At 29.0% G+C, this 15086-nt stretch overlaps 2 protein-coding genes across 2 annotated transcripts in view; both read left to right on the forward strand.

The window, feature by feature from the left end:
- Positions 1 to 15086, forward strand: part of LOC129916967 (neurotrimin) — a 273699-nt gene that overhangs the window by 115945 nt on the left and 142668 nt on the right. The gene's annotated exons all lie outside the window — the stretch shown is intronic.
- Positions 6698 to 8719, forward strand: LOC129916968 (uncharacterized). The gene is made up of 2 exons (XM_055997238.1): positions 6698 to 8543; positions 8600 to 8719. Exon 1 carries the CDS (start codon positions 6699 to 6701, stop codon positions 8304 to 8306), a length of 1608 nt encoding a protein of 535 aa, XP_055853213.1. The 5' UTR covers position 6698; the 3' UTR covers positions 8307 to 8543; positions 8600 to 8719.

Consider the following 15086-nt stretch of genomic DNA (forward strand, 5'->3'; position numbering starts at 1 on the left):
AACAATGTCAATCTGAAACGATGACACGGTATTAAATTCTGCCTCGTCAACGCTGAGACAGGGTCATTGCGATGACACCCAGTCCTAAAACCCTGTCAACGCGTACCAATGGCATTGACAGAGAGATTACACGGTCATCGAAAATAGTCAATGCGTTGACCCAAAAATGTGTTTAAACGCGAGTGTCATCGTACCCGTCAACGCAATGACAGCAGTTTTCGTTGACGATCACACGACGTCACACTCTTGGGACAGATTGTGACGTCAACGCGTTGACCGATTTCGTTGACCGTGTAATCATAGCTTAAATATTTAGGTAATTTCTCGTTCTCTGATTGGTCAACTGTCAACAAAAATCATTCCAATTTAGGTAATTTTATTGGAAAGTTAGGCAAGAAAATTTAACCTAAAAATTTAGGAAAGTTTTTTTTTTGTCAACATGACAGATGATTATTTTTAATTACAACAGAATTTAATCTATTTTTGTGAAAAATAAAAAAAAAAAATAAAAAATAAATAATATTTATATATTAAAGTAAAGGGAAATTTGGTGTCTGCCCCACGTGATCTCTAAAATTCTCAAGTAAATTTCGAAATTTGACAATAATGGCGTATCCAAACTAATTTATTCAATTTACTCAAATTTTCGTTCAGAAAATGACGTTGCCTAAATATTTAGTCCCTAATATTTCCTGAACGTGCCCAATATATTTTGGGTACTATTATTTGGATATTCCAGATAAGGGTCTTCAGAATTCAGACACAAGAAAATTGAAAGAGCATCATATTATCATTTAAAAATACAAATTTACGTTATATGTAGCATTGAGGACAATAATGTCGGAATATCTTTTTTCTTTAAATTTAACGTGACCAATTTGCTCGCAGTTATTATTTTTTTGGTGATTGAAAAAATCAGAACTTAAAAGTAAAAACTTACTAAAATTGCAAAAGTCTAGTCAAATAAGAATTCAACCTCGGAAAGAACACTTTTTTAAATTGTTTACTCAAAGCCTTCGTATTTTGGAATTTTATAAATTTACTCAAAGATCAGAAAAATCTCATATCTAAAAGTTGTGATTTTCAAAAAAGAGGAAGATTTACCAAATTAATAAAAAAAGAGTATGGTATTTTATACATATTACATACACAAAAAACATAATTTCAAAGAATCTAATGAGCGTTCCAGACAAAAGTAATTCCTCTTTTTCATGTGTCATCTCAAATAATCAAAATAGTAAACCCTTTGAAAGTTATGGTATCGACAGTAACCAAATTTTTGAATTAGCATTTAAGTATTCCTCACAATAATTAAGAATCAAAACAGTTACATACATTTATTAGGTATTGGTGAATAGCGTTTTTTGAGAGAGGGGGAAGTTTTAGGATATGCACTAAAGAAAATTATTGCTCAAACTCGGAATAAGTGCTTTAAATCTTATATTTTTGTAATCTTGTTTGACTTTGAAAATCTCGATTTTCCTAGAACAAAATAAATTTCAATTAGCATTCATTCTAAGGTTAACACTTTGTTTTTAACCTTATTTGACTGTACTACAAAACATTGTTTTTTTTTTTTATTGTTCATTTTCAAAATGAATAATTTTTTTTTCTAATTTTCATGTTGCACTGACAATTTCGTTTAGAAAAAAATCCATAGTCCTGACAGAGAATAATTAACAAAACATCCTAAAATTTCTATCAAGTTAAAATCAAAACGCCTTAGCTTACGACCCAATTTTTTTTTTCAAACAAAAATATTCCATTAACGCAAATCAAGACAGGCGGACAATTATTGGTCATGTGTCAATTTTGAAACTCGTAATTTCAATATCAGAAATTTCAGATATAAATCAAAACGCAAGTAGTGGATTTATTTAAAAATATATTCAAAAATTTAGCTTGACTTATTATGACTTCATTTAAAATTGTTTTAAACAATGAAGGAAATTGAATTCGTTATAAGCTTTTTTTTCTTGTGAAATATCGAAAATATTATATTAATAGCTATACCACTTATCAAGGAAGTGAAAGAGTTTTAAACGGTTGTTCACTCGGGCGTATACGTACTTTTTTATTATTATTTTAATATTTCATCGTTATTTGCAATTTTTCTTCTCTGCATCTTACATTTCCTGGTAAAAGTTGTTATTTTATTGGTCTTATTGTTCTACTTGTATCAATCTTGTTGGGAAATAATTTTTCTTGTTGGGTTAAAATTTGACCGATGATAAGCAAAAGTTTAAAATTCAAGGCTTCAATTTGTTCTTTTCTTATTTAACAGGAAGAAGTGAAGTGTTGAAATAAAGTTTCCGAAAATTAAATAAATTCCGAAGAAGAAGTAAGAATTTTAATAACTTTTCAATAGTGATCTAGGGCATTTCTAAGAAAATGTCTAGAAGCTCTTTAAAAGTTTATATTTTGCTACTAAATACGCCCCTGGATGTCAATGTACAATACGGAACACATAAAATGAACCCTCTAAAAACAAAAAAAAAACACTCCACTCTTCGACTGGGGCAATCTATTAAACTTCAATTAGTGTCTTTCTCTTACTCTCTGTGAGTTAGCTATTGTATGCTTCATGTGTTCATGTCCTCGTTTTTCAACCTGAATGTTCTATGCTTTCTATATGCATGGATATACTTATGGTATAGGTAAATTGGAATTTACTCCATGTAGTACATCTGCCACCCACTTTTTTGGGTGTATTTTCGGTGAGATACGGCGGCGGTACAACGACGACAAAATAAAGAGGAAAGGCCTCCTCGCCAAAAAATATCCCCTGCTCTGATATGCCAATGTGAGTTGTTGTGCTCTGAATGTGATCTGTTGTACGGAGGTCCTTTTCTCTTTCTCTAATTGGACAATAAACATTGCCATGAACCAACAATTAAGTGTTTCGAACACCATTATCCTGTGAGAGGATGTGAGTTGTGCGGCATTCCTGAAACTTATTTGTTCCGGCTGGCATACAGCTGGGCTCTGGCCGATGGAAAATGTTGAGAGAGGAGTACGGTTCGTTATATAGCAATTTTGGACAGTGGACAATGGTTTGTGTTTGTGATCAAACAACAACACAAATAGATAAATAAATGTTCAAAAAGAAAAACACAAATAAAAAAAAAAAAACTCTGTTATATCAACCACACACCGACCATAGTCAATGTATTTTAATTTATTTGTGTGTAATTCAAACTAAAGTGCGAATATTTGTTCGACCGTTACATCCTGGCTTTGATATTAGCGCGCCCAAGTGAGTGTATTTTGTCGTAGAGAGGTGTCGGTCGGTATTTCAGCACGTTCTATATAAAACACACTGATTGATTGATTGATTGCATAGTCATATGGTCCTATAGAGTATGTGTGATGGGATGTTTTAATACAAACAAAAAAACATATCTACACGCGCGCATAAACTTTATCGAGAGAGATCCTGTGTGATGGAAACAGGAAACACCGTTTCCATGTGATGGGGATTTAATTAAAGTTTTTTTTTCTCTCTTTTATTTTCCGATTTTATTTATTTTTTTTTTTTTTGGTTGCAAAACAATAAATCTATAGAGTTATTTAGGTCATTCATAAGAAGTGGCAAATCGTGTCCATTTACCACAAATAAATTTGTTCATATTACAAAAAAAAAAAATAAAAAAAAAAAAATCTTTGATGGAAAAATGGAAACAAAACTTTTCGTATTTCATTAACTTATGGTGTTTAGTTTTTTTCGGAACTTTTAGTTTTGCTATATTGGAAGTTTGCTATTTGAGTTTGGAAGGTTAAGCATTATTGACATGATGTTTCCAACACAATTAGTTCCCGACTATATTAGTGAATAAATTTGTAATTAATAGCTAGCTTTGACAGATTTGGCTTTATATTTGCAATTTTTTTTTTTTGTTGGAGTTTTTGTGGAAATGTCAATCAGTTTATTGGAAATAAAAAAGTTTCTATATAAAAAAAAGCTGTCACAGAAGAGTATTCATTATAATATGTTTGTAGAAATAAAAAGTCTTTGAAAAGGTCGTTTAAATGAATGTTAAGGATAAAAAAAAAAATGAACAAACCACATAAGGTTTGGTAAACTTGAAATTAATGAAAGGAAGCACTTTGATAGAAGATTGGAAGTCTATCTGACAACTTATTATTTGCTCGATAGGTCAGGGTTATTTAAAATAATTTGTTTGAAGAGCTTATTACGGTTTAGAAATTTTGGAAATTAAGTTTTTAGCCTTAGTTGTCATAGAGGAGAAGGCTTTTCCTCGAACTATTCGAATAGTTTTTGCTAGTTGACTATATCTCAGCTCATGCTGATGTGCCCTAGGGTTCAAACCAAGGGGCACTTCTTTTTACGAAGAGCGTTTACTAGGGCAACTTTATTGCCAGACTATTGTTCATAATATTTTCGGAGTATGTCGTTTTAATAATGTGTAAACGTACAAAATATTCATACAACAGTCCTTCTCTTTATTCTTTTTCACTAAGAAAAGGTTTATTCGATAGCAAGAACTCTGTCATAAACTTGAGTGTGCTGAATTTAAAACAGTTTACAGATTTTTTCCATCACGGCTAGTTTTTGAGCTCTGCTCATCACAATTTTAGCTATAAAGTCCCAAAAACTAATTTTAATAGAAATGTTTTTTGACATTTGAACTAAAAATATTATTTTTCCGTAATATTTTTCTATTTTTTCAACCGAATCAGGAGTCGAAAACTGAAATTTACTTCAAATGTGCTTCAAAAACCATAATTTACTTTAACCACCAAGATTTTGAGATATCATACCTTTCTATACCAAATATCTTTTAGAAAAAAATAATTTTGAAAATAAAAATAAACTTTTGATCCTAAGTGGGCTGTAGGTCTGTCTTGGTAATTTTAATATATTTCGTCGACGTTTCGGGCGTGATTACACCCTTCTTCAGGACTCTAAAAAATTTAATTCTAAAAATACTAAACAAATTAAAATTAAAATCTATACTTACAATATTTTAAAATAATAAATTTTAAGATATTTCTTAAAATTTGTGGTTGTTAGTTTTCTGGTATCTCTTTTATATTTTTGTAAATATTTCAAAATTCAAAAATTGAAGCCTTGAAAAAGACGTTTCAATTAATCGAATTTCAAAATAATGAAATCTAAATTTCACATTTGATAAGAAAATCAAAATTTGACTTTCAAAATCAAAAACGATCTTCAGAAATCAGGTCAAATATAAAATTTAGCCTAAAATATTTCTATGAACAAATTGGCTATATATACTGCTTAGTCCTTCGCAATCTGATCGCCTATTAACTGTATTATTAGTATTTAAAATATGCAACATTTCCAATAACATACGTTTACTATAGTGTTTTTCTGTCTGTAAAATGTCAACATTGTTAAAGTCTGGCCTATGTCCTTCATCTATACAATGTAAAGCTAATGCTGTTTTTTGTGAATGTCCGCTATTTATGTCTGATCTGTGACCAGCTAAACGATTTTTTAGCTTTTGCATAGAAGTTCCTACATAAACGGAAGGACAATGGTTTATTCCGTCACCTAAGCATTTTATCTTATAGACAATATTTGATCTTTCACTTTTCAAAAATTCACCTTTTAAATTTGAAAACAATGAACTTCTTAAGATATTTGACGATTTAAAAGCTAAACGAACATTGTCTTTATTTCTTATGGGGGCATTTAAAATTCTATTTGAAAGACCTGGAATGTATAGAATACTTTTGTATGAAAACTGTGTAACATTTGTTACTAAATTAGTTTGAACCACGGGATTGAAATATTGATTCAATATTGTTCTTATTATTTTTAATGGAAAGGAGTTAGAAAGTAAAGTATTGGTAATTATTTTTATGTTTTTTTGACGAAAGACAATGTCACTGATATCCAATACTCTGTTAACAAAATTTTTTGCTGTGTTGATAATAACATGCTTCGGCTGTTTTGAATTAAAATTAATAAGACGACCTGAAGATGTTGGTTTTTTATACCAATCAAACACTAATCTATTATTTTTTCTTTTCACTAACACATCAAGATAAGGAAGTTCTCCGTTATTTTCTAACTCAACAGTAAACTGAATTTTTGGATGAAAGGAATTTAAGGCAATTAGAGTTGAACTAACATGATTCTGAGACTGTTGAAATGAACGATGATGCATTTTTTACGTTATATTTAGAGTTAACAGTAATGTTATTTAAAATTTTAACTAGGTATTTAGATAACTGATAACACGGAACATTCATAGAAGAACAAATTGGTCTTAGAGGCATGTTTTGTTTATGAATTTTAGGTAATCCATAGATTTTAGGACTATTAGCAGTATATGTCGTCATATTCTTCTTTTCATATTCATTAATGAAATTATTAGTGAACAAGTACTTAACTAGATTATTATTGCGACTTTGAACCTTATTTGTGGGGTCACTTCTCAAAATTGTATAAGTGTTCCTGTCAGCCATCATATCTTTCATTTTATCAACATAAGTTATTTTTTCTATTGCTACCGTAACATTGCCTTTGTCAGCTGGAACAATTAAAATTTCAGGGTGCCGTTTTAAGAAATTTCTTGTATCGCTAAATATTTTATTTAAATACTTATCAAATTGAGGAATTGATACATGTCGCATATAATTTTGTAAGATTTGCGTGAAACATGACCGTGCAGGTTCTTGTTCACTATGTTGATAAAATGAAAGATATGATGGCTGACAGGAACACTTATACAATTTTGAGAAGTGACCCCACAAATAAGGTTCAAAGTCGCAATAATAATCTAGTTAAGTACTTGTTCACTAATAATTTCATTAATGAATATGAAAAGAAGAATATGACGACATATACTGCTAATAGTCCTAAAATCTATGGATTACCTAAAATTCATAAACAAAACATGCCTCTAAGACCAATTTGTTCTTCTATGAATGTTCCGTGTTATCAGTTATCTAAATACCTAGTTAAAATTTTAAATAACATTACTGTTAACTCTAAATATAACGTAAAAAATGCATCATCGTTCATTTCAACAGTCTCACCAGTTGTTTTAGAACAAGACCATGTTTTAGTTTCTTTTGATGTTGTTTCATTATTCACCAATATTCCTATTCAATTGGCTCTAGAATTGGTTGAAAAAAGTTGGAATATTATCAAAGATCATACAAGAATTCCAAAATCAAAATTCTTAGAAATCTTGCGATTCTGTGTAATCGACAACAATTATTTGGAATATGATAAAATATTTTATCAACAAAAACAAGGAGTTCCTATGGGAAGTCCTGCTTCTCCAATATTAGCAGATATCGTAATGGAAGCATTATTAGATAGCGTATTTGATAAAATTCCAAATAAACCAAAGCTAATTACAAAATATGTCGATGACATTTTTATTATTCTCAAATCGAATCATGTTAGTTCAACTCTAATTGCCTTAAATTCCTTTCATCCAAAAATTCAGTTTACTGTTGAGTTAGAAAATAACGGAGAACTTCCTTATCTTGATGTGTTAGTGAAAAGAAAAAATAATAGATTAGTGTTTGATTGGTATAAAAAACCAACATCTTCAGGTCGTCTTATTAATTTTAATTCAAAACAGCCGAAGCATGTTATTATCAACACAGCAAAAAATTTTGTTAACAGAGTATTGGATATCAGTGACATTGTCTTTCGTCAAAAAAACATAAAAATAATTACCAATACTTTACTTTCTAACTCCTTTCCATTAAAAATAATAAGAACAATATTGAATCAATATTTCAATCCCGTGGTTCAAACTAATTTAGTAACAAATGTTACACAGTTTTCATACAAAAGTATTCTATACATTCCAGGTCTTTCAAATAGAATTTTAAATGCCCCCATAAGAAATAAAGACAATGTTCGTTTAGCTTTTAAATCGTCAAATATCTTAAGAAGTTCATTGTTTTCAAATTTAAAAGGTGAATTTTTGAAAAGTGAAAGATCAAATATTGTCTATAAGATAAAATGCTTAGGTGACGGAATAAACCATTGTCCTTCCGTTTATGTAGGAACTTCTATGCAAAAGCTAAAAAATCGTTTAGCTGGTCACAGATCAGACATAAATAGCGGACATTCACAAAAAACAGCATTAGCTTTACATTGTATAGATGAAGGACATAGGCCAGACTTTAACAATGTTGACATTTTACAGACAGAAAAACACTATAGTAAACGTATGTTATTGGAAATGTTGCATATTTTAAATACTAATAATACAGTTAATAGGCGATCAGATTGCGAAGGACTAAGCAGTATATATAGCCAATTTGTTCATAGAAATATTTTAGGCTAAATTTTATATTTGACCTGATTTCTGAAGATCGTTTTTGATTTTGAAAGTCAAATTTTGATTTTCTTATCAAATGTGAAATTTAGATTTCATTATTTTGAAATTCGATTAATTGAAACGTCTTTTTCAAGGCTTCAATTTTTGAATTTTGAAATATTTACAAAAATATAAAAGAGATACCAGAAAACTAACAACCACAAATTTTAAGAAATATCTTAAAATTTATTATTTTAAAATATTGTAAGTATAGATTTTAATTTTAATTTGTTTAGTATTTTTAGAATTAAATTTTTTAGAGTCCTGAAGAAGGGTGTAATCACGCCCGAAACGTCGACGAAATATATTAAAATTACCAAGACAGACCTACAGCCCACTTAGGATCAAAATTTTGATTGGAAAAAAGGTCACGAAAATAGGATAAATAAAAATAAACGTATTTAAGACGATAACAAATGGCTTTTGAATATTGCATGTGTAGTTTTGCGAAAATTTCAGATATAAATCAAAACGCAAATAGTGGATTTATTTAAAAATATAATCAAAAATTTAGCTTGACTTATTATGACTTCATATAAAATTGTTTTCAACAATGAAAGAAATTGAATTCGTTATTAACTTTTTTTCTTGTGAAATATCCAAATTATTATATTAATAGCTATACCACTTATCAAGGAAGTGAAAGAGTTTTAAACGATTGTTCACTCGGGCGTATACGTACTTTTTTTGTATTATTTTAATATTTCATCGTTGTTTTCAAATTTTCTTCTCTGCGTCTTACGTTTTTTGGTAAAAGTTGTTATTTTATTGGTCTTATTGTTCTGCTTGTATCAAACTTGTTGGGAACTTGCTACATACAAAAGGGTTAAAATTTGACCGATGATAAGCAAATGTTTAAAATTCTAGGTAAAATATTTTGTTTTTCGTTAAAAATGGTATTACCAAAAAATTTTATTAATTCAATCCGAAATGTGCAAATTTGTTCTTTTCTTATTTAACAGGAAGAAGTAAAGTGTTGAAATGAAGTTTCAGAAAATCTATACCAAATATCTTTTAGAAAAAAATAATTTTGAAAATAAAAATAAACGTAGGTATATAAGACGATAAAATATGGCTTTTGAATATTGCATGTGCAGTTTTGCGAAAAAAAATTTAACCGTGATGAAATTCAACTCCAAAAGTACCACAAAAACGCGTTTTTGACCTGTTAATATTTAAATATTTCGAAAACTTGACGTGCCAGTGAAATTTTGACTTCAGATTCGGAATCAGCACACAAAATTCCTTTAGAAAATTATGGTTTGGTTTAAGCTCCATTTTATTTGCCGACCAGTGTTATTTTAACTCAGGTGTGACAAAAAAACTTAATTCTTATGGTGGCAAACGGCAAATACCTTTTTATCAGTAACTGGCTAACGAAAAAATGTGATGTAATTTGTTGGTATTACCAAGGTTAGTTGAGAAAGGTCTATTTGTGTATTGAAAAAGAAATCATTTCACACACCATTCTATATGTGTTGTTACTTTTGCAAAATGTTTGGAAAGATTTTACTAAGCAAAAAAATCAATGATTTTTTTAAGGTGAAATGAAACAAATCCACTCAAGCTTCTTAACAGGAATGTTATATGGACTACATTCAATCAAGTAAGAATTCAAAGTCAAATAAATAACATTTAAGGCGGAATGCAAATTATAAATTAAAAAGTTCACTATGGTGTATGCGTACTATTTTTTGTTTTTGTTTTTTGTAAGGTGAATAAAAACGAATTCTTCTATAATTTTTGAATTTTGTTGGATAAATAAAAGTTGGGCTATCATGGGCAAACAAACCACGGTTTTAAACTAACGATTTTTTCACAGGAAAAAAAATTACAATTTTTTTCGGTTTCTGATATGAAAAAAAGTTTTTTGTTGTATCTTTTGAAAAAAATAGTGGAATAAAGAAAAAAAAGTTGGGCTATCCTGGGCTAATGTTAAGCAAACGAACCACAGTGCAAAACTAACAATTTTTACACTGAATAAAAAAAATTATTTTTTGTGAGTTTTGAGGCGACAAAAAAAAATTATTCCGTTATAATTTTGGAACTTAGGGCAGCTTACGAAAAAAAATCTTGGGGGGCTATCCTGGGCTATCGAATCAGGCAGGTTTGAAAAAAAAAAATTGCATTTGGAGGTGCCAACTTCTCATAGCCCTTTGATACCTACTAACTTCATATTTTTTACGACTAATTTTGTTTTGTGTTAAATGATGAGTAATGATTTATATTATAAACTTTTGGAATTTTTGTGGTAGTTGGTTAATTTTTTAGAGACATATCTTCATCATAAGAGACTCAGAGACATAATTGTGCCCATGATTATGAAAGTGGACTAAGTCACTTTTAGTATTGTTTAAAGAAAAACTTACATAATAATTTTCTTATGACGATTTAATTGTATTTCTTTTATGAAATCACCGAAGGAGCAATAAAGAAGTATATTTACTGCAATTTCGCTATCAAATAAAGTTTACCCCTTGAATAATAATTATTTTTAGGCTAGATTTGGTCGTATTTTTAGGAGTGACTTAGTCCACTTTCATAATTAAGGGCACAATTGTATGTTCATTCCCTATTTTTTTCACTTTTTCTATCATCGTTCGATATTGTATACGATTCCTAAAATGTTCACTTTAGGTAGGTAGGACCTGAAAGTGGTCATTATTGTACATTTTCAAAAAGTCAAAATTGCATTATATTTAGGTAATAATTTAAGGAAAAAGTGAGAAAAAATCAGACAACCTTTCACTACGATGTGTGACATTATAAGTGTTCAGCAGAAGATTGCGTTCAGTTTTCTTAACTTTTCTGATAAAACCAAACTTTTATACACTTTTATTTTTATATTATAATATCCTTTTCACAACATAAAGGCCCCCAATAAATCATCACAATTGAGTCTAATACATACAAAAAAAAGAGCCAACAAGCTTAAAATATAATAAACTTTTATTATTGTACAAAACCTAAAGATATACTAAATAATTTCATTGAAAGCAAAAAATTAACATAATCAGATACCACATTCATATAAATTATTAGATTTATATAATAGAAATGAAACAATTTTTTTTTTTTTTGCTAACATAGACACAACATAAAAATTCTATTCACTTAAATAATAAAGTAACACAGTGAGTATCAGTATATTCTTAACAAATTCTTCATCATCATAAATATAGCCAAAAGGGAAGAAGAGTATTAAGTCAAAAAATCATTATAATTCATAGCATCATCAAAAAGTTTTCCTTACTCTTAATTTATGCAAATTTAATTGATTTAATAAAAATGTTCACTTTTCGTTTCTTTTAATGAATTGAATATCTTAATCAAAAACAAAAAAAGGATCCGCACTCAAACTCCTCAAGTTTATGTGTGTATAGGTTAAGTATATATGTTTCTTTGCCTTTTCCACATATCAAATTACATCGAATTACGTTCAAAGTTCAATCACTTTTTTTTTTTTTATTTAAAGGACGAAAAAGTTGATCCTTATTTAAGGCATTTTTAGAGAGTGAACCAAACTTTGGCACGTGCTCCAGTATAACAAAATGTTCGCAATCTTCTTGTACTTCTTAAAAAACATAACCATTCACCCTTAAAAATGTTTCGATATCGACCATTCTTCATCCCTTGCTTTTATTCCGCCACTTTTATACTCTCTCAGTGCGATGTCCTTTTGTCTTGAGAAGTAGGATATACACACCATGTAAGAGCAATCTTTTTATTTCTCGTTTTACTAAGTGGAAAAAATCATCCATAAACGCAAAAAAGGGTTTGATTTTGAATAAAAAAAAAAAAAAATTATTCAAATAGAAATAAAAAAATCATAAACCAATCCAATTTTTTTGTTGTTTTATCCTTTTTTTGGTTTGATGCGTGTATTGTTTTGTTATTTTTTTTTTCCAAGGAACCCTTGAGACAAAATCATCCTTTAGCATATTTTTTAAACGTACCATGACATCATTTGACGATGATAATACTGATGAATGACGAAGATGAACAATAAAAAAAAAAGAAAAATATCTTTGAACAATGTGCGAATAAATGAATGATTTTTCAAGAACAAAGTAAAGTCTATTCTTCAAACGTTATGTTTATTTCACATATCATCCTGAGGGGCACTTTTATAAGGACGACAAAAAAAAATAAAAGGATTCACTACTATTTTTTGTTTGTATTTAAGCTGAATATCTGAACAGCAAAAAAAAAAAAATATTATGAACATATAAAATGAAAAAATTAAATAATAAGAAGTCGCAGCTTTTGTGAATGAATCCTTCAAACAGGTAGTAGATAGACGTGTGTGGCGGTAGCGAGTGAGCGTAGTAATTGTTTCGTTTTCTGTTATTGTTTCCATTGTAAAAAAGGATTTTTTTTGAAGAAAAAAAAAGGAAGGTAGCTATATTGAAAAAAATCTTCATGAATATCTTCTTTTGTTCGAAAGACCAGGGACCGTATGTTCTCTTATATTCGCAGGAACAACAAAGTCTTTGACTTGCGGCGTATAATAATACACAAACAGTGTGTCCTGGGCGAAAAAGGATAAATGCAAACAATGCTCTCAAACATGAGCACCTGTTTAAGGACATAAAGGAATTGTTATACTTTTACAACAATGATTGTTATTCTAACTTATCAAAAGAATACTCGACTCGTGTAATAATGCGCGCGAGATTCTTGAAAGTCAGTTCACGTTTTACTTCTTGGTTTTTTTTTTTTTTTTTTTTTACTTCTTGTTGTTTTGTTACTGTTGAACTTTTTTGTCCTTTAGAGAAAAAAATTTAGAAAAAAAAAGATATCCCATTTGGTTGTCAGAAAAGAAAAAACCAAGAAACGAGAGGGACTTTGGTAGAAAAAGAAGGAAAATAAAAAAATAACTTTTAATATCCTTTTTCTTATTTGACATTGATATTCTTTCCTTTTCCTTCAGTACCTACTTTGGGATCCTTTTTTTGTATTATTTTTTTTTATATTCATCAAATGTCATAGTAAATTATTGATTTTATTCGACCAATATGGAACATCAAGGACCAGTACCAAGTACCAACAACAAACAGTTGCAATATGGTTATGTATGTACGTATTCAGAATGACTAAATAAATTTCCCTCTGAAACGCTACTCTGCCGCCAACGCTCACTCGCCGCCACCACCGCGTTATCAGAGATTGTGATAGGAGTCCATTTTTATTCCATCAGGAGGACAATATGGGAATTGAGCGTATGTCGTCTGTCTATTCAATGTCTCTTCGTCTCCTTGCTCGTATCTCGATGAAAATTTATATTGGCATTTGATTTGATTTTTTGTTAGAAAAAGGACGATATGTTGGAATATACATATATTTTTTATTCTCATCCTCTACTAAAGGAAAAAAAAAATGAGTGAGTGAATCCTGAGAGCGGTAGTAGGGTAAATGGGTGTTGACTTTGATAGATATATACATTGTATATGTGTGTTGTGTCAGTTTGTTTGCAAATTTATGCAAATAAACACCCAGTCAATGTTCACAAATATTAGATTAAATATACATAATATTAGCATACACAATCATACTACCATATAAATGCTCGTATAGATAGATACACTTCGGGTCAGTTGATTGGAGCAATATGGTTCAATGATTTGGTAGTTTTAGGCAGGTAATTTTTCGAAGAAGGACCGGAAATTGGAATTTTATTTTTGAATTTTTCTTTTACAATCTCATCCTTTTAGTGTTCTAAATTATTCTTTTTGAAAAAAAATACCTAAAATTGGCTTTAAAAATTTATTTTGAATTGAGTCACCATGTTTTTATATCTTTAAACATCACTCAAGAAGATAATTGATAAATAAAAGGATATCAGTTTTTGTTGATTTATTAAAATCCTAGCAGGATTTTTTTTTTTTTAATTCTAATAATTAAAACAGACTCATATCGAGTGGTTTCGTGAGTAGATATACGATATTTTTTTGCATTATTTTCCCTTGTGATGAAAGTTTGAATAAATGGAAATATAAACAAATAAAAAATGACGAAATAATCTTCAAACAAAAAATAAACAATGAAATTTTGAAAACAGCCACAAATTCGATTAAAGGAATCAAAACAAAGCAGATGTTTTATTAGATTATTTAAATTATACAAAAGTTTTTTTGGGATAACTAAATTTAAAAAGGATGTTTATTAAAGTATTTTTTTTTAAGCTATAGCATAGATTTTATCGCGGGCCTTGGCATGGTACGACTGTATGTAGCTTGCATTCATTGAGATGTCTTTAAAAAATTTTAACTTTTTTTGTAGGTGTCGTACAGATATGGTTAATGCATATTTTTAAAGGCTAATTGATAAGCTTTCCAATGATATAAAATGCATTATAGGTTGTTATGTAAAAATATTGACAGTATGATGTTTAAAGAAACAACAGTAAATTTTTTTCGTTTCTTTTCATGAAAAGTGTGTGATTTCAAGAAAAGAAATAATTTGTATGCTTTTTACAAAACATATAGGCTTTAATTATGGTGTAATTATTTTAAAAATATATTAAGCATATATACAAAAATTGACATAATGAGAAATGCTAATTTTTAATTTATTTAATTTTAATTAATTTTTTCGCTTTTTTATAATAGGAACATATACATGTATGTATTGAGCTTCAAAAATTATTTATAATTACGTTATCACGTTAAATTATGGGCCGTAAACCGGATTTACAGACAACCACTTTTTACTTGCGATATAGGTACTATATATCAAGTTATGCAT

This window comes from Episyrphus balteatus, chromosome 3, assembly GCF_945859705.1.
Source record: "Episyrphus balteatus chromosome 3, idEpiBalt1.1, whole genome shotgun sequence".
NCBI lineage: Eukaryota > Metazoa > Arthropoda > Insecta > Diptera > Syrphidae > Episyrphus > Episyrphus balteatus.

Coding starts and splice junctions, on each gene's coding strand:
- LOC129916968 (XM_055997238.1), top strand. CDS start 6,699: ATGATGGCTGACAGGAACACTTATACAATTTTGAGAAGTGACCCCACA.